This window comes from Thamnophis sirtalis, unplaced genomic scaffold, assembly GCF_051295495.1.
Source record: "Thamnophis sirtalis isolate CommonGarterSnake01/CBP01778 unplaced genomic scaffold, rThaSir2_p1.2 scaffold_4, whole genome shotgun sequence".
Lineage (NCBI taxonomy): Eukaryota > Metazoa > Chordata > Lepidosauria > Squamata > Natricidae > Thamnophis > Thamnophis sirtalis.
The window spans coordinates 90,660,687-90,687,532 of NW_028261384.1; the positions used below are offsets into that span (position 1 = coordinate 90,660,687).

At 40.3% G+C, this 26,846-nt stretch overlaps 1 protein-coding gene across 3 annotated transcripts in view; it reads right to left on the bottom strand.

Annotated features, from left to right (window-relative positions):
* Nucleotides 1-5,644: 5,644 nt before the first annotated feature.
* GPATCH8 (G-patch domain containing 8) overlaps nucleotides 5,645-26,846 on the bottom strand; it is a 100,419-nt gene continuing 79,217 nt past the window's right edge. For all 3 annotated transcript variants that reach the window (XM_014076423.2, XM_014076424.2, XM_087713375.1), the window contains 4 exons: nucleotides 21,739-21,825; nucleotides 20,504-20,647; nucleotides 13,895-14,025; nucleotides 5,645-13,222 (listed from right to left, as the gene is read on the bottom strand). In XM_014076423.2, the coding sequence (XP_013931898.2) occupies nucleotides 9,406-13,222; nucleotides 13,895-14,025; nucleotides 20,504-20,647; nucleotides 21,739-21,825 (4,179 nt within the window). In that variant the 3' untranslated portion in view covers nucleotides 5,645-9,405. The remainder of the gene's footprint in view (nucleotides 13,223-13,894; nucleotides 14,026-20,503; nucleotides 20,648-21,738; nucleotides 21,826-26,846) is intronic.

The window sequence follows — 26,846 nt, forward strand, 5'->3', positions numbered from 1 at the left end:
ATAAAAATCCTTCTAAAAATCAAGAGTTTCCAAAGCAGCATGTGTACAATAAAGTATGAAGACCCATCTTATTAGAAATATATATTTCACCTAGTAGTAATAGCAATAGCAATAGCAATAGCAGTAGACTTATATACCGCTTCATAGGCCTTTCAGGCCTCTCTAAGCGGTTTACAGAGAGTCAGCATATTGCCCCCAACAATCTGGGTCCTCATTTTACCCACCTCGGAAGGATGGAAGGCTGAGTCAACCCTGAGCCGGTGAGATTTGAACCGCTGAACTGCTGATCTAGCAGTAGCCTGCAGTGCTGCATTTAACAACTGTGCCACCTTAGTATTGCCTTTGGAAAGTTGAAAACTTAATATATTATAGCTCAATCTTTTATACTGGATATTTACTTTGTTTTTTGATATTTGTTTCAAGACATGACCTCAACAAGACTAAAGGTATGCTTTTTGATTCAATTGGCCATTTTTAGTATCATTGCATATATATGGGGCGTTCCTAAAAATAACTACATTGTATTCTGTGTGACAAAAATATGTAGACTGCAAAGTCAAATATTTTGGATTGCACTGTTAGATTAATGTTTCTTTAGTTTCAGATCTAAATTTGTTGAAATTTTTAGAACTAGAATGAAACAAGGTTGTATTGCATGAATCATTCTGCAAGAAACATGCAGGAAGATATTAAGAATAATTCCTATATTCATATTTTAGAACAATGGAAAAACAGGGAAAAGGTTACCTTTGCTGTGCCACCTACAGTAGTTAGTTACAATTATCCTAGTAATATTGTCAGAATGTGTAATCAAGTATGATCATATGACACTAGGTGATTTATCCTAAATACAAAGGATTTGATTATTTGGATTTCTTCTATTTCAGTTAGATCTTAAGTTAGTGTACCTTAGACAATTACAAACATGGCATGAATGTTAACTTTTAAAATATGTTCATTGCATTTGATTTTTGCTTTCGGTGAAGGTCAGCTGCATCATAAAAACAAATGATAAATGATGATGGGCAGATACGGATCATCTTTTTCTGCTCTAGGTAAGTAGAGAGAACAAGGGGAGTGTGTATTGCATATGTGATGCAGGGGCAGTTTAAATTAAACAGAAAACGTCTCTACTGAGAAGTCTGAAGCAGAAAGCGTTCCCTTTCACCTTTAATAATCTTTCGAAGAGAGGACACCTATCACAATTCTTAGATTGTATGTCTGTATAAATTATAAATATGTAAATCTTTATCAGATATTATCAGTACTTCCTGCTTTAAGACGTGCTGACTGGAGTTGCTTGGTGTCCACTGATCAGAAAGTAGGTTGCATGGGCATCATCATAAATGGTATAACATAAAGATCAGGTTTTTTTGAACAGGTAACAGGAATAAATTTTCCAATCACTTCTAGGAAACAATGTATATGCACAAAAGGATCTATGTCATAGTCAAGTTGAGTAGGCTCCTCGTGCCCATCCATTAAACTCAAGTCAAGATCCACCTTCAATCTTTGAATAATGCTGGAAAGCAGGAACTGCCAGAGGATAGAAAATCTAGCTCAGCCTCTCCAAACCTGGCAAACTCCAGTTATAGTGACCCTATAATTTCTAAACCCAATTTAACTAAAGAACCATATAGATTGTAATAACATTAAGAGATGTAACTTGGCTAATAGGTCTATGAGTCAGCAATGGAGCCGTTAGCAGAGAACACTAAGCCATAATATAGTATTATAGGTTGTTAGTGAATTGTGGATAAAATTATAGCTTTATGAGTTAGTCCAGGTATTTTCAATTTTTTTCTATGGAATTTGTTAATTTAACACCACCACCCCAAATCTCCACTCTATTGATCAAAAACAACTGTGTTCACCCCGCCCTAATCTCTCATGGACTCTTATCAAGTTCTCATGAAATCTTGAGGTTCTGTGGAAAAGTTTAAAAAAATCCTGAAATAGAGGCTTTGGCCACTGTAGCAGCACTTGGTGATATTCCATTTCAGTGTGTGTAATTGTACTACTGGTAGTCTTGAATTTACAACATTTGAGACCAGTATTTTCATTCTTAACCAAGACAGTTAAGTGTGTAATACCCAATTTTATGATCTTTTTGCAATAGTTATTAAGTGAATCATGATGTCATTAAGCAAATCCTACTTCAACCATTGACTTTGCTTGTCAGAAGCCAGCTAAGAAGGTTGCAAGCATCAATCACGTGATCCCAGGATGCTGCAATTTTCTTAAAACCGTACCATTTGCCAGTACCAATTGCTGCAATGGTTATGAGGACTGATTGTAAATCACTATTTTCGGTGTTGTTTTAACTTTGGTTGCTAAGTCAATGGTTTAAGTCAAGTACTACCTGTTTATTAACAAAGCACCATTCTATTTTCTTTAACTTTAGTATGTATGCTGTAATAAACTTTGCTCAGTTGCTAGTTTAAGAATGATTAATCATTTGATTTTCATTCGTCAAATGAAATTTTGATATGGAAAAGTACTCTCTTTAAAAAAAAACAAATTATATGTAGCTACTGGATGTTGAGAATCAGGAAGAGACAATTATGGAGATTATCCATCATTACAGAATTATTGAGGTCCTATTTTTGAAAATGTCCAGCTTTAACAAATCTTCCCAGATTATCAATAGTGCCTTGGAATTTGGACAAATTATTTTAATCTTTTAATAAATTGCTTAGATTTTAAGCCCATTTTCAAGATTTCACAAAATATATAACATCATTAAAATTCTCTGCTTGGGAATATATCTCTAGTATTTATAAAATAAATGGTGCTGACCTGCCCCAAGAAATGGATTACCTTGTATTCCCCAATTCCTGTTATGTAACAATGCCAGAGTCTACTATTCTCTGCCCAATATGGTCCTACCTTCCTTTACTGTCCTGGAAGAAGTCCAAGGCAAATCCAAAATAACTTCCAGTAGGGCCAGAATACACAATGGGGGCATCTGTATGCAAATTGAGGGTCCATCCTCTTTGGCAAAGGAATAGAAGTGCCACCAGGAAGGGCCAGACTATGACAAGCAAATCCAAGGACCTGTGGCCTTTAACCATCTTCTTCATCTTTCTTTCCAGGCACTATGCTGTTCATGCTATAACACTAATTCTATCATACTCCTAATAACCACAACCATGACCCATTTCCTAAACTGCTTCCTCCCCGTAAAGCCATCGTGACCTAAAGATATCAATTTATCAGACATCCTGCAGAAGTTCCACAGCAGGAACCAGGGAATATTAACAATAAAACACAAGAATGGTGGAATGCTTGCCCTTGAAAGCTGAAGCAAACTTCTATTAGGGCCCAAGAACTGTTGCAAGGTAGCATCATTAACCCACCCACCCTGCCATTTTTTGGGTTAATTTTCATACATTGAATAGGTTGGATGGGAACTTGTTAAAATTGATAATTGCTGAAGTATCCTGTGAGATTTTGGAATGGAAGGAAGGCAGGTATTTCAAGTCAGCCCTGTGACTCCTAGTGGCTGCTTGAACAAGTCCCTGCAGGGTTTTTTTGCAAGGATTTTGACATTGCCTCCTTCCCAGACTGAGAAAGTAATTGGCTTAAGATAACTCAGTTTTGTATCTTAGCGCCTACGGAGGACTAGTTTCCCAGTTTCTAACTTGATGCCTCATCATTGTACCAAACCAGTTTTTATATACACATTAATTTATCTTTTAACTGATAAATTAGCAGGGACAAGAAAGTAAGGCTTTTTCTCAGGAAAACAAACTTTTTAATAAATGAAAAAGGGGTGGGGGAAATGTGTTAATATTCTAGCCAGGAAACTCAAGTAATCTTAGGCAAGGAAAAAGATGAAATTCCAATAATTCAAAATGAATTGTAAGCAATATTGGCTGACAAAGCTGTTTATTCCAGGAGGAACTGATTAACTGATCCAGAGGAACTTGAGGCAGAGCCAGGTATCCGAAGAATGAAGAACAAACGTGCAACTTGGGATGATGGTGGTGGCTGAAGATAGAAGGCTCCATCCTGCCAGCTTTAGGTTTGTGCCAGTGATGCTTAACCAAGCATATATAAATCAAACACCTCCTTTACGTTTTTCCTGCTACTACTCAAGGTGGTTGCTGAAGAGTTGGAGAAGTCCAGCAGAGACAACTATTAAAGTGTCTTGGGCAACATCATTTCCATTGTGAAAGCCTCTTCTCATTTCCACTCAAATAGAATTAAAAATCATTAGATTTTAGCATGCTTTGTGGGATAATTTTCTGTGAATTTACAAAGCCCTTGTGACGGATTTCCTAACACTAATATGGTGACTCCATGAGCAGGCAAGTTTGGTGGAAATTTTTTTTCCTGAGATGTTACAAACTTGCCCTCCTTACAGCCACCTCTCCCCCATAGATAGCAATGTTGGATTTCTGATAGATCCTTATGTAAGAAGCTAAGAAGAAACAAGTGTCATCCTTATAAATAGAATACTTTGCTCCCCAAGATTCTCATATGTAATTCATATCACAAATTATGAGGGATTCACTAAGAGGGCTACTTTTAAAAAAATCATCAGCCAGCTTCTATTCATTTCCTTCCTAAGGAAAGAGCATGGACTGTTATCAACCTTCAGGAAGCTGTTATCAACATTAGCACCAAGCATGCGTCATTGTTACAATAAAAAATTGTTTGTAGAATTTTGTTATTTTTATTCACTGGATTTATAAGCTGTTCCAATCAAACCAATTGGCTGTAAGGGTTGTAAAACAAAAGAGTGTGTGTGTTTGTATGTAGTGTATTTCCTGAGATGAACACCACCAGCTCAGCCACTACACAATTATTTATTGCCTTTCCTGCATACAATTATGTTAGGCACTGGTCTCTTTCAAGCAATTTTTTTACCAATTTACCAGGCTAGATATACATATTTTTGAATAAAAGCTTAGATGTAGCTATTGAATTCCACACTTTTAAATAAACTACACTGTGGCAGATAAAATTGTGACTCTGTCATTTGGCATAAGACTTGCGTGCATGAGATCATAGCCATTGCATTAGATCAAAACTCTAGTCATTACAAACTTTTTAAAAAAAATATTTGAAGTCTACCTACAGGAATTCCAAATTACAAATCAAGTTAGGCAGAGGAAGATTAACACCAAATAATGTCTTGTACTTTAGGGAAAGAATAGCTAGAATAGTAACAATAATGTGTCTTCAACAGAACATCACTAGAGTCCCAAGGCATATTTATTGACAAGAACAATACATATACCATCCTGTATTTATTTTGCATTGCTGTTAAATTGCCATCTGATGAACTCATTTAATTCACTTCAACTGGGTTCTAGAAATGTGTTTATAATCAGCCTCAGGTTTTTGTTGAATATAAGAGGTATTTTAATTATCTGTATTATTTGTAATATTTAAAAATACTATATAAATACTGTTTTTCAAGTTACATTTTTAAAACAATGAAATCTTGTTAGTATTTGCTTATGATGCAATCTTATATAGTAAGAGTGTACCACATAGAAAGACTGCAAGTGGCATCAAATTTAAGAGTACATTACCTCAACTTGAAGAGTGCCAATTGAAATGACTACAAATAGCCTTTAATCAAAAGCAAATGTGATGAAAATAAGGAATTGAAGTGTATTTTAAAATCAGATTTGCAATATATATTAAGCCTTTAATCAATTAATAAAGTAAATAGAGTAATAGATCTGGCATTATTATGACAGCCTTTAGTAATAAGGATCAAACAGTCTAGGCTGTGTAGTTTTCAAACAAAGGTCTTTGCTGTACAACATAGGACATGAAAAGGACATCAAGAGTTCTGAGATAGGACTTTTAATTTGAACATCAGTTTTCAAAATCTGTATTAACTGACAACAGTTCTGTTAAACATACAAAATGATTCTCTCCCATCTGAAACTATGGCTCTATTAGGTTTGCAGGACAAAAAGAATTGTAAAATTGACTCTGTGGCCTTTATCTGTTGGGATAGGAACTGTTCCTACTTTGCATACATGAATGGGGCCTTGTTATCAACTTAGTGCAGTTACTCCACTATGCATGGAGAAACCAACATAGGCCTTATCAAAAAGCCATATACTGACTAGATTATTCCTTTTAAAGTGTATTATTAAAAATGAAATTCGTCTAGTGTTTTCAATCTTGACAACCCACAATTCTTTTTCTTTTACATTAGCATTAGCCCAGTGCTATAGTTATTTTATTCTTAATGCTGGTGATGGGCCTGAAATTTCTTAATAAGTTGACCACTTGTTAACATTCATTGATCCATGTTTGATGCCAAAGGGCTATAAACATTCTACGCATAGAATATTTTCTACAAATTAGTATAAAATCATAAACCCTTCTGGATAGTTATGAGTTCATTGTGGAAATACCAGCTGGGGGGGCATACAGATATTTTCTTGGGGCTTGTCAAATTCTACCTGCTTTTTAACATTGAAGAACACCAAAAAATAGGAGGCTACTAAGCTTCAAAGCTAATTAAAAGCACTTTTATTTCAAGAATAACACCCAGTTGGAAGCTGTAACTTTTCTTGAAAAGTAAAAATGGCTGGTTACAGCTCAGTATTCTGCCTAGAAATATGTCCTCATGCCAAAAACAAATGTTAAGTGGATTAGGAGGTAACATATAGTATAGATAACATATGGTAATAGAGGGAGTTGCCCTTCCTGACAGATGTTGGAGGTTGAATGACAATTGTAGCAGCTTCTCCACATACTCTCCAATTCCACTCTCTCCTCCTGAGCTAATTAATACAGTATCTGATTTTTTTTGCAGGGGAACAGAGAATAATTTTCTTCATTGCCTTAAGTTATTAATTCTTTGGGTAGACCTGAGCGTTTTCTCTAGACTGGAAGTGCAAGATATGGTAAACAAAAGCCTTCTGTTGTAATCTTCTTTTCCAAGTTTTTCCATGCTTTTTAAAAAAGTAATGTTTGAATAGCATATTGGAACATCAGTGTGAATAGTATTTTATACCCAAATATTTTTATAAGTTGTATTTCACATGCTTCAAAGTATCAGAATGAATGTTATTGCACATGCAATATGCAGTTCACATATGGTTAGATAAACCATATGTAATATACTGAGCCAGGTTTATAGGACATCTTTCTGCTAAGACCTATTTAAAAAGTGGGTGTGATAATATGAGAACTAGCAACTTGATTCTGCTTCTTTGGAAACAAGAATATACACTTTCCCCAACGCTACTAGTTTATTATAAAGTTTATTTTCTTTATTTTTATATCATGTATATGTATGCACATACATACATATAATGCGCGCGCACGCACACACACACACACACTTTTATGTGACAAAATTTAACATAGCCTGCTGATATTGAAATAAGTGTTCTGTGTTGGAACAGTTCTGCAGAAGTCCAGTTTCCTCTTATGCCCCACTGGAATGCTGGATTTTGGGTCTTAATCAGGGAAATGAAGCACTCAGTAATTACACTAATACTGTTTTACTACCTCAGATCTGAGCAATTGGATATTGAGTTCCTTGGTCAGAACAGCTTTTTCCAGTGCTTTTTTTTAATTAGCAAAGGAGAGGAAGCCTAGAGTCTGAAATATTCAGATAAGCAATTAAATATCCAGATAAGTGGCTATATTGGAAGTTTTGGAGTGGAGGCCATTTTCCATGATCAACATTAGCAGTAGTTGGACAGTTATGTTATAAATAGACATGGCTTCACAAAAAGCTCACTTTCTTTTCTTGCCTTCTCCCCGCCCCCATGAAAAAATTAATTAGAAGAATTAAATGTAACAAAATTATTATGTCTCTCTTAAGGCAGACATTCTCTCCATTAAAAGGGACAGGTGTAAAATCAGGTAACCTATCACTTCCTTTGTTTGGAAGGAATCCAAATAAAAGCACACCACTCAAGAATCTTTCCAAAGCATATACAGTAAAGGCACACATTTAAACAACAGCCTTAACATAAACACAAGTGTGCGTGCATACACACACAAAAGCGTGCGCGCGCGCGCACACACACACACACACACACACACACAGAGTCACACACCTCTATATAGAAACTTTGTTACTGCAAAGACTTAGGTCCCCCCAAAAAATTATTAGACTTTTGAGATTTTTCTGTGGGGCACACTTTTTCTTCTGATTTGAAAGTCATTTGGACTTTCTTTCTTACCCATCCAATGGGCTACTTCTCTCCAAATAGCAGCCTGGCTCCTGACAAGAGGTTGCAGTAAAGACCAAAATATCACACAGGCTTCACAGATGTTCCAAGGTATCTCACTATAGTCACTGGAATTCATTAGCTATGGTACAAAAAGGTTCCTATCACTGCTTTTTACTTTATTCCAAATCTTGTCACATTTTTCTCTAGTAGAAAATAATTCCTATTTTTTTTTCCTTTTCCATGGTACCCAAGAAAACAAAACTGAGCTGGAATAGACTTGCTTGGAGTCTTCTTATGCCTTTGCCACAATGAGCTCTGAACCTTTGTTGCAAGCTTTCTTTCCAACTACATCAAAATGTATAAGATAACCCAAACAACCTGAACAAGTACCACTCAGAGAGCAAGCTATAAAAATGTTATTGCAGTATACTATCATTATGGAACTTTTGTCAGAAGAGCTACAAAAAGCAGCATTGACATGTACAGAGTTCAGTGCAATTTTTAAAAACCTTTTCTTTTCTGAAAAAAAATTATAAGTTAATAAGGAACCATCAAATATTACAGAGGACAGAATATAAGTCATATTCTGGATGTTCCCAGGATTCCAGTACAACATATTGCTTCAAAGACTGTTAAAGGAATTATTTTCTGTTTCTATTTCCCCTTGGGGCAGTGGCACAGGGAGGATAGCAGGGCCAAGTTTGCTTGAGAAGAAAGCTTGCTGTTTGTAGTAATCAGCAGGTTGTTGAAAATGGTTCTTGGCTGGGTAGAGAGAGGAACAGAGGAATGGGTTGAATGTCGACTATCTCTTGACTCTTTTGCTTAAAGTTTTAAGCTTTAAAGTGAACTCAAATAAATAGCAAATAAAGAAGGCAAATAATTTAGATATTATTCACTCAGAATTTCAGGGTGGAGAGGAAATGATTTAAAAACACAAGTATCAGCAATTAAGAGGAGCATATTTGCTGAAGAACTTCACATTCATATAGATGTGAGTAAGTCACCTCTCTGGGTGCAGAGGACCCTGAAAATACTGACAAGCAAAACACCAGCAACATTTCCCCCCTTTCCATGGATATGTTACATTCACTTCCCCTTTCCACACCCAGTTCTCCCATTTCACTATTCTCAGATGGTGTCAGTTATAGCCTTCAGACAGTCTGTACAAAACACCAATGCACACAGAGATATATACCCCTATGTTCTCCCCAAGAGAGGCCACCTTTTTCTCACTTCTTCATGTGCCGTGACTAGGAGGATGCTGCAAATCCTGCCCTGAGAAAATGGGATGCAGAAGGGGATGGAGATGTAATGCTGTGGCAGCAGCAGTTGCTGGTCGGGGAGCTAAGAGAGTTGGGTAGAGGGCAGCATGAGGGACAGGATGAAAAGTGAAAGGACCCGGGTGGATGGCAGAAGCAGGGATGATATGGATAGGGTGGCTGGCCAGGAATGTAGCAGGGTGCCCTGGGATGATTGAATGAGTTAAGTGGGATAATGAGATAGGTGTCAAATGGGGCTGGGGAATGTGATGTACTTGAGCAAGAGGCTGGGGATGTGGGTGAGGATGGATTCCTATGGCTGCAGCAGCTGCTGCTGCATGATGCTGCAGGATGGCATGCTGCACAGTTGTAATGGAGGTGGCTGCAGCTGCCGCAGGTTGTTGGATATGAATGGGCTGCAAGGCAGGGGCTGTGGCAGGAGCTAGGGCAGCTGAGGCTGGAAAGGTCTTGACCTGCTTGGCAAGAAACTGTTGCTGAATATGCTGCTGAGCTGCTTGCTGAAGCTTGCTATATTTCTCCATCTCTTCTGGTGTGAAAGTGATGGGCTGGCTCTCCAGAGGGGCCAAGGAAGAGTCTTCAGTGCCTTCAGGCTCCCCACTGATGCTGGGCTCCCCACTTTGCGCTACATAGCTAGGAAAATGCTCGACATCTGGAACTAAAGGTACCATCCTTCCTTCTATAGAGACAGATTGGTTTCCACTGTCAAGAGACTCTAAAGCTTCATTCTCACTGGGATCAGGGAGGAAGTTGTGTGGAACAACCAGGTCACCAGATCCATACTGCTCTGGGGGTACTGGAGCCTCAAGAGGAACAGGAACTAGCTTTGTGGCTACTTCTGGGTTCTGCTCAGCTGAAACATTGTCCTGTATTTCTGTCACCAAGGTTTCCTCCACTTGAGGCTGACTTGCTGAAACAATACCTCCACTCTCATGAGTTGTTTCATCCAGCTCTGATAGTTCCAATTCTTCTCCTCTTTCTAAACCAGATTCCTCACACTGCTTGGTGCTTGGTTTCCTAACTGCAGGAAGTTTCCCAATTAATGGAAGAACAGGCTTATTGCCTAACGAGGGAGGAAGCTTTGGGCCAAAGTAGCCCTGTGGTGGATCTTTCAGTTTAATTCCTACCTTGTGAGATCCTGTAATGGAATCATCATTGCTGGTAGATTTCTTCTCTACTTTTTTACACTGGATTTTTTCCAGAAGGAGTTTAGCTGTGGCAGAATTTTTCTCCTCAGAGTTACAGCTGTTCCCAAAGTTAGAGCTGCTGATATTTTGAGAGAGACTGGAGGCTCCTGCAGCTTCTTCTCCTCTGGTTTCGTCCTTTCTTGCAAACCCTTCACCTTGTCTGACTTTGAAATAATGAGGAGACTGTGAGCGATATATCTTCGACCGGATGAAATCACGCCGGCCAGATCTTCTTTCTCCAGGGCTTTCATGACCACGGGACCCCTTCCGTGTGAGAGATCTTTGTGAAAGGCTTCTTGTGCTCCGACTACGTTCTCGGCTATAACTTCTACTCCGTTTCCAACTATGTCCTGTTCGGCTCCTGCTCCGCCGTTTACTTCGACTGTGGCTACAGCTACTGCTGCGTGTCCTTCCTCGACTTCTTGTCCTTGACCTCCCTCTGGCATGAGTTCGACTTCTGCTCCTGCTCCGGGACCTGCTTCTGCTTAGGCTGTAGTCATCTTCTGAAGAGGAGTACTTGCGCCTCTTTGACCTGCGCTTGGAACTGGTATAATCTGAATCATCCTCTGTGTCATGGGAGTGCTTAGTACGACTTTGTGATCGGTCAGTGTAATCGCTATAGCTGTCTTCTGAGTAGCTATGGCGCCGACTGTACCGACTATTGTCAGAGGAAGCATAAGAAGTTGATGAATAGGATCTCTGAGATGATCTTCTTGAGGAGTGTCTATGTCCTGAGCGGGAGCAGCTTCGTGAACAGTCACTGCCAGAGTCATAATCATCACTATATTGTGATGCTGATTTCTGCCTGAAGTGCTTGTGGCAGGAGGAATCTCCATCACTCTCATAGCCACCACTGCTCTGTTGAACTCGATGACTGGGGTAAACTGAAGTGGAGGTGGAAGGTCGCTTTTTGCTTGTAGATAAAGGCTGCTGCACGTCGCCCTTGGTTTTTTTGTTGCCATAATCTTGGGAAGAAGTACCACCATCCTCTTTCTTACTGCTTTCTTCAATAGAAAAAGACTTCCTCTGAGAGTCCTGTACACACCACTTTCTTTTTTTAGAATAGCCAGCATCCTCAGCCTTTTGCATCCGTTCAGCCTCAGTGGGAAAAGATGATTTGTTCTTTTTGTGCTTGTGCTTCTTCGGCTTCTTGGATTTATCTTCTGCCAACTCCCCTTCTCTGCTTTTCTCCTCTGCCTCACATTTGCGCCTGTGTTTACGTTTGGTGGATTTTTTGTGCTTCTTCTTCTTTTTGTGTTTGTGAGACTTCCCCATTTTGTCTTTACGACTAGTAAGATTGCCTCTGCTGCTGTCTTCCAGATTTTCACTTTTGCCAGTTCTTATAGGGCTGACTTCCTGCTTGCCACACATTACCAAGGTCTTGCTTTCCGACACTGCAGTTGAACTGCCAGCTACAATATCCTTCTCTTTGCTTTTGCTTGCATCACTATCTTCGGCAGCCTGCACTTTTTCCTTTGAAAGGTTTAACGTACCTTTCTGTTTTTCTGTTCCTTTCATTTTAGTGTCTTTGTTACGAGACCGCTTAAAGTCAAAATATAAGGGATTGCAGCTATATGACACAGAGGGTTCTGCTCTGGTGAAGATCAGCAGTTCTGAAGGCCACTGGAGGGTGGTGCTCTCATCCTTACTCAGGACAGGGAAGAATGGCCCTGTTAAATGTTTAGGCCCTTCTGTGGTTTCTTTATTAGTTCCTGGAGCCTGGGGAATCTCTTTAATAACCTCTGAATCTAGAGAAGAATTATTTCCTTTAAGTTGTTTTTCTTCCTTCTTGCTTGTTTCCCCCAAAATGTCCTTATCTTCCATTTTGTTGGTTTGGTTGGCAGGACTCTGCTCTTTCTGAGGAATCACACATTCTGCTGCCGCCTCCTTCTCATCACTTTTTGCCACTTTGAGTTTGGGGGAATTGTTTTGTTTCCTTTCACGAGCTATTTTTTTGCTTGCAGCTTCTGCTTCTACTTGGTCTGTTGCCTTCATAAACAGCAAAAACTGAAAGTTGGGCTTTACTTTACAATGTGCAGGGGGAATATAGTGATAATATTCTGGTTCTACTGCCACAGGTCCGTCATCCCGTTTCACTTTTTTAAGCTTTGATAATGTAGCATCTTTCTCCTGTGACTGCTCATCTTCTTCTCCCTTGCTGTCAGAGCTGTTTGTTCCCTCAATTTCTCCAATTTTTACCAAAGTTCCAGAATCTGAATGGGCTCTTTCATCACTTTTAACTTCATCATCAGGAGAACTGGATTCATCCACATGGTCTTTGAATACTGAAGCAATTGAGTCCAGCTTTACAGGGGCCTTTTTGGCAAATGAGAAAGACACACCTGTCTTGTTAATTCCCAGACCAACAGCTTGTGGTATCTGGGCAGGAACTTGAGCAAGTCCAGGACTACTACTGATTTGTCCACTGCTGCAAGCTATACCCTTATCCATGGTCATGTTGATAGCTTGCCCCAAAGTTGGTGAGGAGGAGGAGCAACTACTAGGAAATGTTGAATCCACATCATCCTCTACTCCTTCTTCATCTACTGCCACAGTAGTGGTTCTAAACATCGGCCCACTTCCTGGAGCACTGGAAGACAGAGAAGGAGAAAAAGCAGACCAAAAAAGAGAATAGAATATATGATTATTAACATTTTCACCTTAGTGTTACATTTATGCATATGCAATCTTTTTTACCTTTTATATAATTGCTGTACAAGCAATGAATATATTCAGTAACCATTGTTTTGAAATTTCTGGTTCCTTCCAGAATTTGTTACTCTTACAAGCACTATGGAAATATTACTTTGTTCTAAAGCATACTTTTAAGAAAGTGAATTAACATAAAAATTAAAATTAAATATATACAATACCAGCCTTCAAAATCAAGCAGCACTTCATTCTGTCTCTAGTCTACTGTATGACTTGAAAGAATTTCGTATTTAATTACAAGTCTAACTTGTATGTTGAAACAAAACTGCCTCCCCCCCCCCCCAAACCATGTCCAAATTCTGTCAGCTCAAACACCACATTGCAAAGAATACTGAGTACTAAGTAAAAAGCTGACCCTACACCTGCGGGAATACCCTAGGAAGAAGATGGAGGATTAAATAAAAAAACTGAAAGGGACTAGGAACCATGGAAGGCAGCTTGAGTATTTTTAAGGAACAAAATGGCCAAAAGCTCTATTTAAACACACATATCCCACCCCCCTACTCTAAATTTAAATATTCTGCATCCTTGTAAGTAGCTCATAATCCACCATTCAGGTTGCTTCCTCTGTTCAGCCAGCTCATGCAGACGGCGAAGGGCTTTCTCCTGCTTTCTCTCATCTTTCCGGGATCTTGAAGAAACATTCCGAGCAAATTCTCTTTGCTTCAGATCTTTTAATCTCTGTGCAAAATAGAAGAAAATGATAATATACTATGGAGAGAAAAACAAACATTTTTTTAAAATACATCAGACAAAACTATAAGTGAATATAATTTCAAATAACTTCAGGAGAAAAACAGATTATAAAGCAAAATTCATACTTTTGAAAAAACAATTGACTGATCACCCTAATTTTTAAACACTTTAATGATTTAGCCTTCACAACCTCCTTTTTATTGTCACACTATGATATATGTAAATGCATTACGTATCAGTGCAAGGAGGAAACAGCAAAAGCACGCACAAAAAAAAAGCGTTTATGAACATAAAGATTCAGCATGCCTATATACTCGTTTCTATGCACCCTGCTTCAGTATGTTACTCTAGATGGTTTGTCCATGATTCACAACATTCCCAGAAAATTTGGCCATGTTGGTCAAGGTAGGATGAAAATGGAGTCCAACTTAGATAGTAATCAAATCTCAGAAATTGGATTCAATATGCAAGAACAAAAGCAAGAAAGAACAAGATTCATTTGGAAGAGGCTGCTTTATTATGGTAAGCAGTAATTTTATATTCAAACTGTGTACAGTTGGGGAAAAAAGAGCTATTATTCTTATAATTAATAACAAACACATTTCTAAGGAATGTTATAAGAGACTTCTGGAAGGGTAATTTAGAGGTCACTTGAAAAGACAAAGCTGAGTAGATATGTATACAATTCTATAATTGTGCAATTATTTTCTTAGGAATTATTATTCCTAAAATATTTAGGAAATATATACAAAACTACATTTGTTTTGTAATAGGGCTCTTTCACTCTAAGAGCTACATGAAATATGTGGACATTTTTGTTTGAAAAACAATATATAAATCAAATAAATGCATAAAATTTAATTAGAAAAAGCTGCAGAACTCTCTTATCTTAATTCTGTAATGTGTAAATGTCCCAAGTGGATAGTTTACTTTGCTCATTTTAATCTAAGACATATATATTGATGTAGGAAACTCGAATTTCATGTAAAGGATCAAGGCAATACCCAAATGGGTCATGAGAATGCCTTTTGTGTAGTACTTAACAAATGGGGAATGAAGAGTACTGTGAGTTGTGCAAATCTGACAATAGCAATAGCACTCAGACTTATATACCACTTCACAGTGCTTTACTGCTCTCTCTAAGCGGTTTACAGAGTCATCATATTGCCTCCAACAATCTGGGTCCTCAATTTACTCACCTCGGAAGGATGGAAGGTTGCCTGGTGAGATTCAATCTGCCAAACTGCTGGCAGCCGGTGATCAACAGAAGTAGCCTGCAGTACTGCACTCTAACCACTTCACTACACGACTCTAACCGTAAAGTATATGGTTGTACTTTATACTGGATGTCATGAAATGTCTTTAAAAGAGCTTGTTTTATGTTTCAAGTGGTAAGCTTAGATTGTCTTTAGTTACTAAAATCCTTTTCTATGCACTGTAGGGGACAGCTACTGTTACTAAGGCTGTGAGCATTCTTAATTCTAAACCCTCCATTTTGCACCGAAAAAACACAATTCCAGTCCAAGAAAAGCTCATTTCATCAATTGGTACTCATTCTGTCCAATGTTCTTCTAAAAGAAGAACATATATTAGTAAACATTGCCTCTTGACTCCCTGGATTACTATGGGATGCTGCTACAACTACTTTTATCCTCAACTGAAGGTCTCCATATATTGCATTTTACTCCCATCGATTTTCACGCTTAGATATAAGTAACCAAATGTGGCTGAAGATTCACATATAGTCACCCAACTAACTTCAGTTAAACTTGCCACCATGGATTTTAACTGTGCAGAATAAGAAAAACCATCACTCTTTTTAGTTTCCTGCATGGAACAAAGAGTTTTATAAACAATGGGCTTTCTCCACTAAGTAGGATATGTGCTGGGTGCCTGCAGAGAAAACAAATCCTGCAGGTTTTATCTATGCTTTAGTCTTCAACTATAAGAGTGTAAGAGTTGGACTAAATCAAATAGAACTCATGCCACTATTGCGACTTCTGTAGAAGCACACGTTTAAGTATTTCTTTCAGTTTTAGTGTGAAAATATATAATGGGGACACTATCTTATCAGGACACTATCTTATCAGTGCTTCTCTGTTTTATGCATGACCTATCCTTTCCCTTCAAAAGAGAATAAGAACAGATAAAATAATAATGCTAGAAATGATAAAGATTCACTCAAAGACAGATGAGTTATCAGATTGATAGGCTGTCTTAGCCTTTGTTAGTATAATTGAATGCTTCTCACACAAGGAATGTTTTTAGTGGTAACTGCATTATGAGATCCACAACTAGAAAATTTTACCAGCAAATTTTATTGATGACACAATACAAATTTAAATTATGCACTCTACACTTATGTTTAGACTAACACGTGCCAAATGGATTTTTTTAAAGTAACATTCCAGCTTTAAGTCTGGTTGTTTCTTTGCACCTTTGCTTCTCTTCAACATAAGCTTGACATTTCTATAGTTTGCACTTTGTGTTTAACAAAGTCACCTATGAAATGCATGAAAACCCAATTAGTTTCTAAAAAACAAGGCTTGTCTTCAAATTATATTGTGGGGTTTTTTTGTTTTTTGTTTTGCTAGCTGCCAAGCTCCATCTGTTGGCCAAAAATTTAGGATACAAATAGAACAAATGAAGCTCCTTTTCTTTTAGGAAAGAGATTTAGGTAAACAGAAGTCAGAAAGCAGACCTCCAGAAGAAATCGACAAGCGTACATTTTTGTAAAAGAAAAAAAGGAAAACAAAGCAAAGAAAAAAATAGTTGAAGAAAAACTAATGAATCCGTAACAGATATAAATCTGTGAGAATTACTTTTAAACCTTTCTAGAGTTTTAGCCAAGGAGGCAGCATTGATCCTTCCACCAGAACAAAGCAATATTTTAATGCTGCTTTAGTTGCCAATCCATTTTTTTCAGCTACAAATCATGATAACAAAAAGGAGACAAATTATTCCATAGACTGTGCCTACTTGATGAATATCTTCAATGGGGTAACAAAATTTTTACATTTTAAAATAGGAATAGGCAGTTTTTCGAGACTGCTGGGACATCTGGAATTTTGATAACACATTGGATGCTTTCTCACAAAATAGCAATCACGAAAACATATGCATACCCCACAATAATTATAACAGCCAACCACAAAATATATATTTATGAATCAGAACGAAAATTGGAACTTTCAGGAAGCTAGTAAAAAGAGAATTAAAACTAGGAAACTAGTTTGGCAAAAGAAACCCCTACCAAACATTCCCTCTAAGTAAAAACATAATTTGCTTACTGAGAGCCAAGAAAAGGATAATAAAAAATACTTTTCCACTACCTTAAGAACATGATTCTGTGATCTTGACCTGCTGCAATACATTGTATTCTTGCCTGAAAACAACCTCGCAAAAGTGTTTACAAAAAACTCAAGACTGGCCCATAAGACCATATTTCAGCTACTAAGAAAGATTTATATATCAAACAAGCAACGTTCTACAACAGGAATCTTGCTTGTTTGATACAGGAAATAACTTTCTGTAAAAAAGTTATACTTCCTATATTATACTATAGGAAATAACTTACTGTAAGGCAGTGGTTTCAAACTTGGCAACTTTAAGACTTGTGGACTTCAACTCCCAGAGTTCTCCAGCCAGAAGAGCTAGCTGGAGAATTCTGGGAGTTGAAGTCCACAAGTCTTAAAGTTGCCAAGTTTGGGAACCACTGCTGTAAGGAAAAGAATCAGAGAGCTAGTTTGATGTAGTGATTAAGGTGCTAGCCTAGAGACTAGGAGACTATGAACTCCAGTCCATCCATAAGTAGGAAAGCCAACTGGGTGACTTTGGGCCAATCATTCTCTCTCTTTGCCAAACCCATTTCATAGGGTTGTTTTTGTGGGGGAAATTGGAGGAGGAAAGACTATTATATAGATTAGCTGCCTCAAATTATTTATGAGGAATAAAGGTTGGATAAAATCTAAAGTAAAAATCTAATACGCACATACATGCATACACACATACATTACAAGCAGTGGATGAAAATGCTAAGCATAACCAGACACAGAAGATATTCTATGCTACTGGATCTCAGAAATGCTTCATTCCCTACCAGAAAAAAATTGCTGTAATCTTTCAAGGAAAATACTTATTGCAATGTGAGATACAGAATAATAGATCCCTGAAGGGTACATCCGTTGCAGCTGCTGACTCACTACTACAAAAATAAGTGTGCACTGACTCATTTACATTGGTTTAAAGTGGGGGCTCCCTGGGAAGTCCAAATGCTTCACAGCTTCAGAGTGCTGTGAGCAGAACAGCTGGTGAGGTCTAAGGACCATAGGGGGATCAGAAAGACTTAACAGAGTGCCTGTGAAGGATGGATGGATATTGTTTTTCTGTGATTGTTTAGTGTTACTAGATGCAGTGCTGTGAGGTTGGAAGATGTGGATGGATGTGCCTGGGACAGGAGAACTCATGGGCAAACTCTGGAGAGATACAATTAATCCCTGAATTACAAGCATTCATTTAGCAACTGTTGAAAGTTGCAGTGGCACTGAAAAAAGTGACCAATTCTCGCACTTACAACCACTGCAGCATCCCTAAGGTTTTGTGATCAGAATTTGGGTACTTGGCAATTGACATGTATTTATGATAGTTGCAGTGACCTAAAATCATTTGGTCCCCATTTGTGATCACCAGCCAGCTTCCTATAAGCAAACTCAATTGGGGTAGCTGGATTCGCTTAACAACATGATTCACTAAACAACTGTAGTGATTTGCTTAATAGTGGTGGCAAAAAGGTAATAAAAGTAGCTGCGACTCACAAGAGCCACTTTGCTTAGAAACCAAAATTCTGATCTCAACTGGGATTGTAAGATGAGGACTATATTAAGCGTTATTAGTACAGTAAAGGGCAGAGCTAGAGGATGGGCTACTACTCATGGATACTGGGAATGCTGTTTGATAATAATCCTGATCACTTGCTCTCAGTAGTCACTATTGGGATCAGATTGATGGGGTCTTGATATTCCTGGCTATCACTTCTGAATGCTAGGTCAGTGTGTAATAAATATGTCCTTGCCCATGATATCATTAGGCAGGTGATTGCTGATCTGGTGTGCATCTACATGAAACCTCTGGATGTAATCATCCATCAGTGTGAGGTTCAGTATCATTAGTATGCTGATGATATCCAACTATATACATTTCAATCCTGGGCTGATTAGGTGAAACTACTGATGTAATGCCCCACTGTCTGGAGGTTGTCTAGGTTCAGATGGGGAGGAAAAAATGTTAGTTCGATCCTGAAAAGACTGAGCGGTTGTAGTTGTTTAGCCCCATGGAAAAGGAATATTTCCATAACTGATACCATGTTCCAGAGTTGAGAAAAGGATGGGAGGTTTTCTATTGCATCCTAGAAGAATGGGTCTTCCAGGAGGCCAGCCTTTAAAAGGATCTCTTTCTCTGATAGACAGGTTTGCAATGGAAAATAAGCTGTCAATAAGATCGATGAGGCATGTAAAATCAATGTCAACATCATAAACAGTGCAACCAGTGCAGTTTCTTCAGAACACTTTATATTGTTAAATTTTGCTGGCAACAACTGTAACTTTTGGATACTTTTTATGGGTAACCCCAGTGCACATATCAAGATCGGACTAAAGCAGAGATGGCTAATATTTTTCTAGAGGTGTGCCAAAATTGTGTGTGTGGCGCTATCGTGCATGCACGCATGCCCACCCACCTGCACATGCCTGCAGGAACCCTCCCCCAGGCTCTGCAGGCTTTCCTGAAGCTCGGGGAGGGTGAAAAATGGCCCAACCAGAGGTTCAGGCCTGATTTTTGCCCTCCCCAGGCTCTGAAGGCTTTCCTGAAGCCTGGGGAGGGAGAAAACAGCATTCCCCCGGCCCTCCAGAAGGCCAAAAATCAGCTGGCAAGTGCACACATGCACACCAGAGCTGAAGGCTGCCATGCCGGCAAATATGGCTCTATGTGTTTTCTATGGCATGTGTGCCATAGGTTCGCCATCACGGGACTAAAGCATAAACTACCTCACCAATTCTAACCTGCTCAGAAACTATCCCTACAACATATTCCTAAACATCAGGCTGCAAGTAATCAGCATTTGAGGTTCTAGCACCCTATTCTCTGTGGGTAACTGAGAAAAACATCCAAAAACAAAAGTCAGGAACCTAATTTCAATTTTCTAGTCAACAAAAGAACTGACTTTTAAAGAAAAAACAAAAAAAGATGCTGCTTTGACTTACTGAGCTAAGATAAAACTGTCACTCTTGATGTTTTGATTAAGATACAAAAGGGATCTTATAAAATCAAGAAACATCAAGATGAAATTGCTAGAAGTGGGAGTGTTAAAGGAAGAAGACAAACATTAAGCAGATTGAAGGAAGTTATCACAGTGTCAGAAAGTGACATTTACACAGCACAAACAATGTAAAAAAAATCTGCTTTTTACCTGTTTGTGAGCATGGTCGTAGGAATTTATGTGGTTGTCAAATTCCTGATGTTTCTGATACTGCTTATCACATAGCTCACAGTAAAAATTGGCTCGAAGGTCTTCAAGTGCCTTGGCAATTGCCTTTTCTTTGTCCACGTAATCCTGCAATAGCAAAAGGAATAAGCCTTAAATCCTCAGAAGAAACTAGCATCCAACAAAAATGTTTATGGAAGGCTTTCATTACACCATTTAGCCTCCTGGTACAGGGCCTCAGCTCAGCAGTCATTTTTGTACCTCTTGAATAATTTTTACCATGTTTTCAAAGTTCAGTAGTGCAATTGTTTCAAGAAAGAATTTATTAAAAAGGTGTTTGGTAGGTCTTAAGAAGTATGGATTGACCTCTCACTTTATTTCATTAACCTCACCCACTAAAGATTACTACTTACACAAAAATATTAAATATAATTCCCAGTTACCAGTCTACTTAACTCACTGCTGAGATAACAAACATTAAACACTTAAAATTATTTGATACTAATTCACAGTACTTACAACCTATAATAGGTCATCAACAAAGTAAGCATTTTGGAGAGAGGAAAATACAGTAGATTTTTATTAGCAGCGAGACTTGTTCAGATGAGGATGGAAAAGAAAGTGACTAGATAAGATGTTTCTTAGAAGATTCAAGGGAATGTCACTTGAGGTTAGCTAGAGTACAAAAAATGTCCCAAAAGAAGATGTATACAAATAAAAGTAATTTGATTTCAATGTAATGTGATTTCTTACTTTCGCTTTTGTTTCCTACATAAAACAACATAAAACTACATAAAAGAACATTATTATTTTTTAAGAAACCATATTGTCAAAATCTGGCATCAGACTACCAAAGGTACAATTTTCAAACTAATTAGGAAGGAAAACATCAATGACAAAATGTGTAAATTATTTCTATTAAACCTTAACACACCAAAAAATGAAAAACTATGGCAACTCCCTTCAAGAAATTATATTCATCCTTTTGATAATGTCACAAAGTTATCAACCATCCCAGGTTGCAAATTTGCCTATTCCTACATTAGATGATGGTACATGCATCTTGTCATATCACAGAATCTTTCTTAAGCTAACCTAACTTATAAAATCTGTATCTTACAGATATTAAATGATTCTACACTGAGATGCTTTAGATAAGGATAGACCACTATGCAATGAAAAATTCTCCATGATTCTTTAATTAGTTCAGCAGAAAGTACCTTGTATTTTTGCCTGAGTTCTTCAGTATCTTCCTTCTCCACTTCCAAGACCCGCCTCCTTTCCGTGGCATCTTCAGCATAATCAAGCTGTCAAAGCAGAGACAAATCAAGTAGTCATACGCATTGGGCATTAAAACTCAGTGAGCAGGAAATATTAATAAATAATAATAATAATAATGATAATGATAATAATAATAAATCTTATTATCTCAAAGAATCAACTTCATCTGCAAGATAAATAAAAATGTACAATGTACTAAACTACTCATGCTAAAAATCTCTAGAGGAGACATTTTATTTTAAGAAAATCTGATCTATTTTGGAGCTCAAAAAGAGGACCAACCTTTTTTGCAGTAGAAATCTACTCTTGTCCTCCAAAGAAAATTTTTGCATACCCATTCACTGACAATTAAAAATATACTCTCATTTTTCTTTCCTATGACTACATGAAAAATGACCATTGGCTTATCTGAAGGTCGTTCTCGGTGCACTGCAGGAGTGTCCAAGCTAGGGTTAAATTCTGTCCCACTGCCCAAGGACTGGATTGAAAACCGTTGGCCACGCCCTCTGGCTTCTTCCATCCTCAGTTTTTCAATGAAGGTATGGTCCATCTGAGATGGATGTCCGACTGGCAAAGTATCCTCACAAGGAAAAGCAGGACATCCTGGAAATAATACCCTCATGTCGAGGGTATGCCAAAGGCGTTCTCCTGCAGTGCACTCCTGTAGGAGTGGACACTCCTGCGGTGCACCGAGAATAACACTTCAGGTAAGTCAATGGTCATTCTCTGGTGCCCTGCTTGGAGTGTCCAAGCAAGGGACATGCCCAAGCAAAATGTCACTAGGGTGGGTGCCTCCAATGAGGTACACAATCCACATCAAGGGTCAAGCAGAAACCACGCTCTGTAAGACACGTCTTCCGAAGGCAGAATCTGCAGAGGCATATTTGTCCAGCTTGTAGTGCAGCTTTGCAGATCTCCTCAATCGAGGCCTGGGTAGCCCAGGCTGCAGTAGTTGCTGTGCTTCAGGTTGAGTGCGCTGTCAGTCTGGGAGATTGACAGCGCACTGGAAGATGAAATCTTTTGGCCCATGGCCGCTGGTTGAAATGATACAAATAAAGCCTCTGAGCGTCGGAAGGAGGATGTATGCTTAATGTAGTGCTTCAACGCTCTCCGCACATTGAGGGTATGCCAACGGCGTTCTCTAGGATGCGAGGGCCTCAGGCAAAAGATTGGGAGAACGAGCTCCTGGGCCCTGTGAAAGTAGGAATTGATCTTCAGGATAAATGATGGGTCCAGACGGAAAATGACCCTGTCCCTATGGATGAGACACAAATGCTCCCTAACTGATAGGCTGCCAGTTCAGACACCCGCCTCGCCGAAGTAATGGTGACAAGGAAGGCCGTCTTGAAGGAAAGGTGCCTGATGGAAGAAGAGCGGAGAAGTTCAAAGGGTGGTTCTGATAGAGCCCTGAGAACAACAGCGAGGTCCCAGGGTGGGTATCAATGGATCACCTGCAGCTGCAGGTTCGATGCGCTTTTAAGGAAGGCCCGTACACTGGGGTGACGGCTGAGCAGTTGGGAAGAGTCTACAGATATCACAGTGGCCAGTGCAGCGACTTGGTGTCGTAAAGTATTTGGAGCTAGTCCTTTATCGAATCCCTCTTGGAGGAAGTCCAGTATTTGAGGGAGAGACGCGGAAAATGGCTCCAGATGATGTGAGCCACACCAGGTGGAGAAGGCAGACCACGTGAACCATAGATTCTGGTGGTGGAAGGACGCCGGGCCACCTGGATGGTATGAATGACCTGCCTCAAGAAGTTGGCTTGAGCTAGGCGATCCCCCTCAAGTGCCAGGTACTCACATTAAGCCACTGGGGCTCTGGGTGTTGTAGGACCAACTGGCTGAGGGAGACCAATTCCTGGGGAATTCTCCATGGCTGGCTAACCAAGAGGTTGGTGAGGTCAACAAACCAAGTTCTTCATGGCCAGTAAGGGGCCACCAGCAGCACTTATGTTTGTTCCAGCAGAATCTTCCTGATGACTCAAGGAAGTAGAGGCAAGGGCGGGAAGGCATAAAGCAGGCCCTTGGGCCAAGGGCAGTTGAGTGCATTTACCCTTTCTGCCTGAGGCGAACTGTTCCAGGTGTAAAAGCAGAGAAGTTGGGCGTTCTCCAGGGTAGCGAAAAAGTTGACTAGAGAAGTGCTGAACATGAGACAGAGTTGACGGAACAGGTTCGGATGCAGGTGCCACTCTGACTGGTCCAGGGTGGCCCTACTTAACCAATCCACCTGATCGCTGTTTATCCCCGATATGTGTTCTGCTCTTATGGAATTTACTGACGGTCTGCCCACCATCCAAGCACATGTGCCTCCGCCATCAATGTGCTGGATCTGGTGCTGCCTTGGCGATTTATGTGCACTTTTGCCGCCACATTGTCCATCTGGACGAGCACAAGGTGCCCTTGCAGGTCTGATTGGAACCTATGCAGACCGCCCTCAACTCCAGCCAGTTGATGTTGTAGGCAAGCTCGCTGGCAGACCACCTGCTCTGCACTATCTTGCTGTGGAAGTGAGCTCCCCATCTGAAGAGGCTGGCATCCGACGTGAGTACCACGTGCTTGGATTCTCGGAACAATGAGCCCTTCATCATTGCTGGTGTTCGCCACCAGCTGAGAGAGCGAAGTACTTTCGGCGATGGGCGAATGCAGGCCCTGGAGTTGCTGGCATTGCCTCTTTGCAATGGAAGGAGGAACCATTGCAACTCTCTTGCATGCAGCCTTGCCCAGGAACAATTGCCAGACAGAAAATCATCTTGCCCAGCAATTGCAACAGCAGGACCATGGGAACGATGGGAGACTGTTGAACCTGCTGTACCAGCTCTTGCGAGGCTGCGAGTCCGATCTGGAGACAGGGACACAAGACATGACGAAGTGTCGATCATCGCTCCCAAGTGTAACACTCTCGTGGAGGGAGGGAGATCACTCTTCTTGTAGTTGATGGAAAAACCGTGGTCCTGCAGGGAGTCCATGGTAATTTTCAGGTCCCACAGTGCTTTCGTGTGGGATGATGACTGGATCAAAATGTCGTACAGATAACATGGCAGATGAATGGGGCACTTTCGGAGATCTGCCGTCACTGCGGCCAGTATCTTTGTGAAGACCCTTGAGGCTGATGACAGGCCAAAGGGGAGGGCCCGATACTGGTAATGCCAATAAAATACCGATACTGGTAATGTGTAATAAAACCGCAGGAATCCTCTGTGGGCCAGTCCTATCAGAACGTGGAGGTAGGCCTCCTGTAAGTCTATGGAAGTCATCAGATCCCCCGGTCAAAGGCTGCCCAGATTGACTGGAGGGACTGCATCTTGAATTTCTTATAGGCAAGATCATAGTTGACCTTCTACAAGTCCAAGATGGCCCTCCACCCTCCTGAGCTTTTTGGGACTAGGAAGAGGATGGAGTAATACCACCCCCTCTCCTGCCCCAGGGGAACCGGTTCTATGGCCCTTATTTCTGTCAGATGAGAAGTCTCTGTCTCCATGAGCCCCCTCTTGGTGGCACACCTGGGGGTAAGACAACAGATGAAATGACGGGGGGGGGGGTGAACTCTAAGATGAGGCCGAGCCTCACTGTTTACAATACCCACGCATCTGGCATGGTTGTTTCCCAATGTTCTGCAAACAGTTGAAGCCGACCCCCTATAAGAGTGTGTGATTGGTGGTCATTTGTTGTGGCGGAACAGTTTGTTAGCTGATTCGCCTCAAAATGAGCATCTAGAGAAGGACTGATGACAGGTCCTGTCCCTAAAAGGTTGCCTGTCCTGATTTTTTTCAGAGCCTGGGCATAAGGGCGTTGGAAGAAGGCAGAAGTGGAGGAGGAATTAGGTTGCGAGTCAACAGCTCCAAAGGACTGCTTCCGAAAGGAAGAATTTCTACAGTCCGGTTTATGCGAGACAGAAGGCATAACCTTCCGCTTGTCCTTATTCTCAAAAAGGACAGAGTCTAAGGCATCCCCAAACAACTTGCCACTCTTGAAGGGAGCAGATGCAAGCTTCCATTTAGACCGCATGTCCGCGTCCCAATGGCAGAGCCATAAGAGCTGGTGGGAGGGGATATTAACGGCCATGGCTCTGGAAGCAAACTTTGATGTGTTAAGGGAGGCATCTGCAGTGTATTCAGCTTAATTTGTTAACATCCTGGCAGAGCCTGGTATCTCCCTGGGGAATACGGGTGAGCAGTTGATGCAACCAGGCAATGGAAGCCCTGCTAAAGAAAGAGGCCGAGTGGAAGCCCTAATGGCCCATGCTGCAGCCTTGTGTGTCTTATGACAGGCCCTTTCCATTCTCTTATCTTCCGCCTTGAGCCCTTCCAAGAGATCTGGGGGAAGAATGGAATTAGAAGTCAGGGCTGTCATCGGAGCATTGACCTCCGGCAATTTGAGAAAATCTTCCATGCCAGACTCTCAGGACTTGGATGGTCTCATCAAACAACCCCCCACTGGGGTCAGCAGGGTCTGTAGACTCCTGAGTAATGATGGGGGTCGTCTCCTGGTGAGTAATAACTTTTGCCTTGTATAACATAGACTTAAATAAAGAAGGCTTGCACAGGCCGGTCAAGGCATGCTTATCAGTTACCAACCCCTCAGACAGATCTGGTTCAGCCAGATTCTCCCCCTCAGAGACTGATTCAGCACTAACCATGGAGGGTGAGGGTGAGGAAGGTCTGGGAGTCTTAGACTTGCTCTTGTGACCCTGGCCCGACTTTTCAGCACATTCCTTAAGGCCCTGGGCAATGCCCTGCGATATCACCTCCCTCATTTTGGCTGAGAGAGATGGTCCCTGGTCTTCCACTGGGCAGGAGGATGAGGGAGGGGCAGGTTGGGAAAGGCCCTGGCTCCCTGGAGACTCAGGTGGGTCTGCACGATGGACTTGAGTCACCGTGATGCCCGAAACTGCTGCAGGGAGAAGTGGGTCCGCTGGGTCCTGGAGCTCCAGCAGCAAAGGACAGCAATTCAACGGGAAAAAAACTGCCTCCAAAATGGCCACCACCGCTTTCCAAGCTGGCCACACCCAGTGAGAATACGCGGCGTGGCTCTGGCAGTCCCGCCGGTGA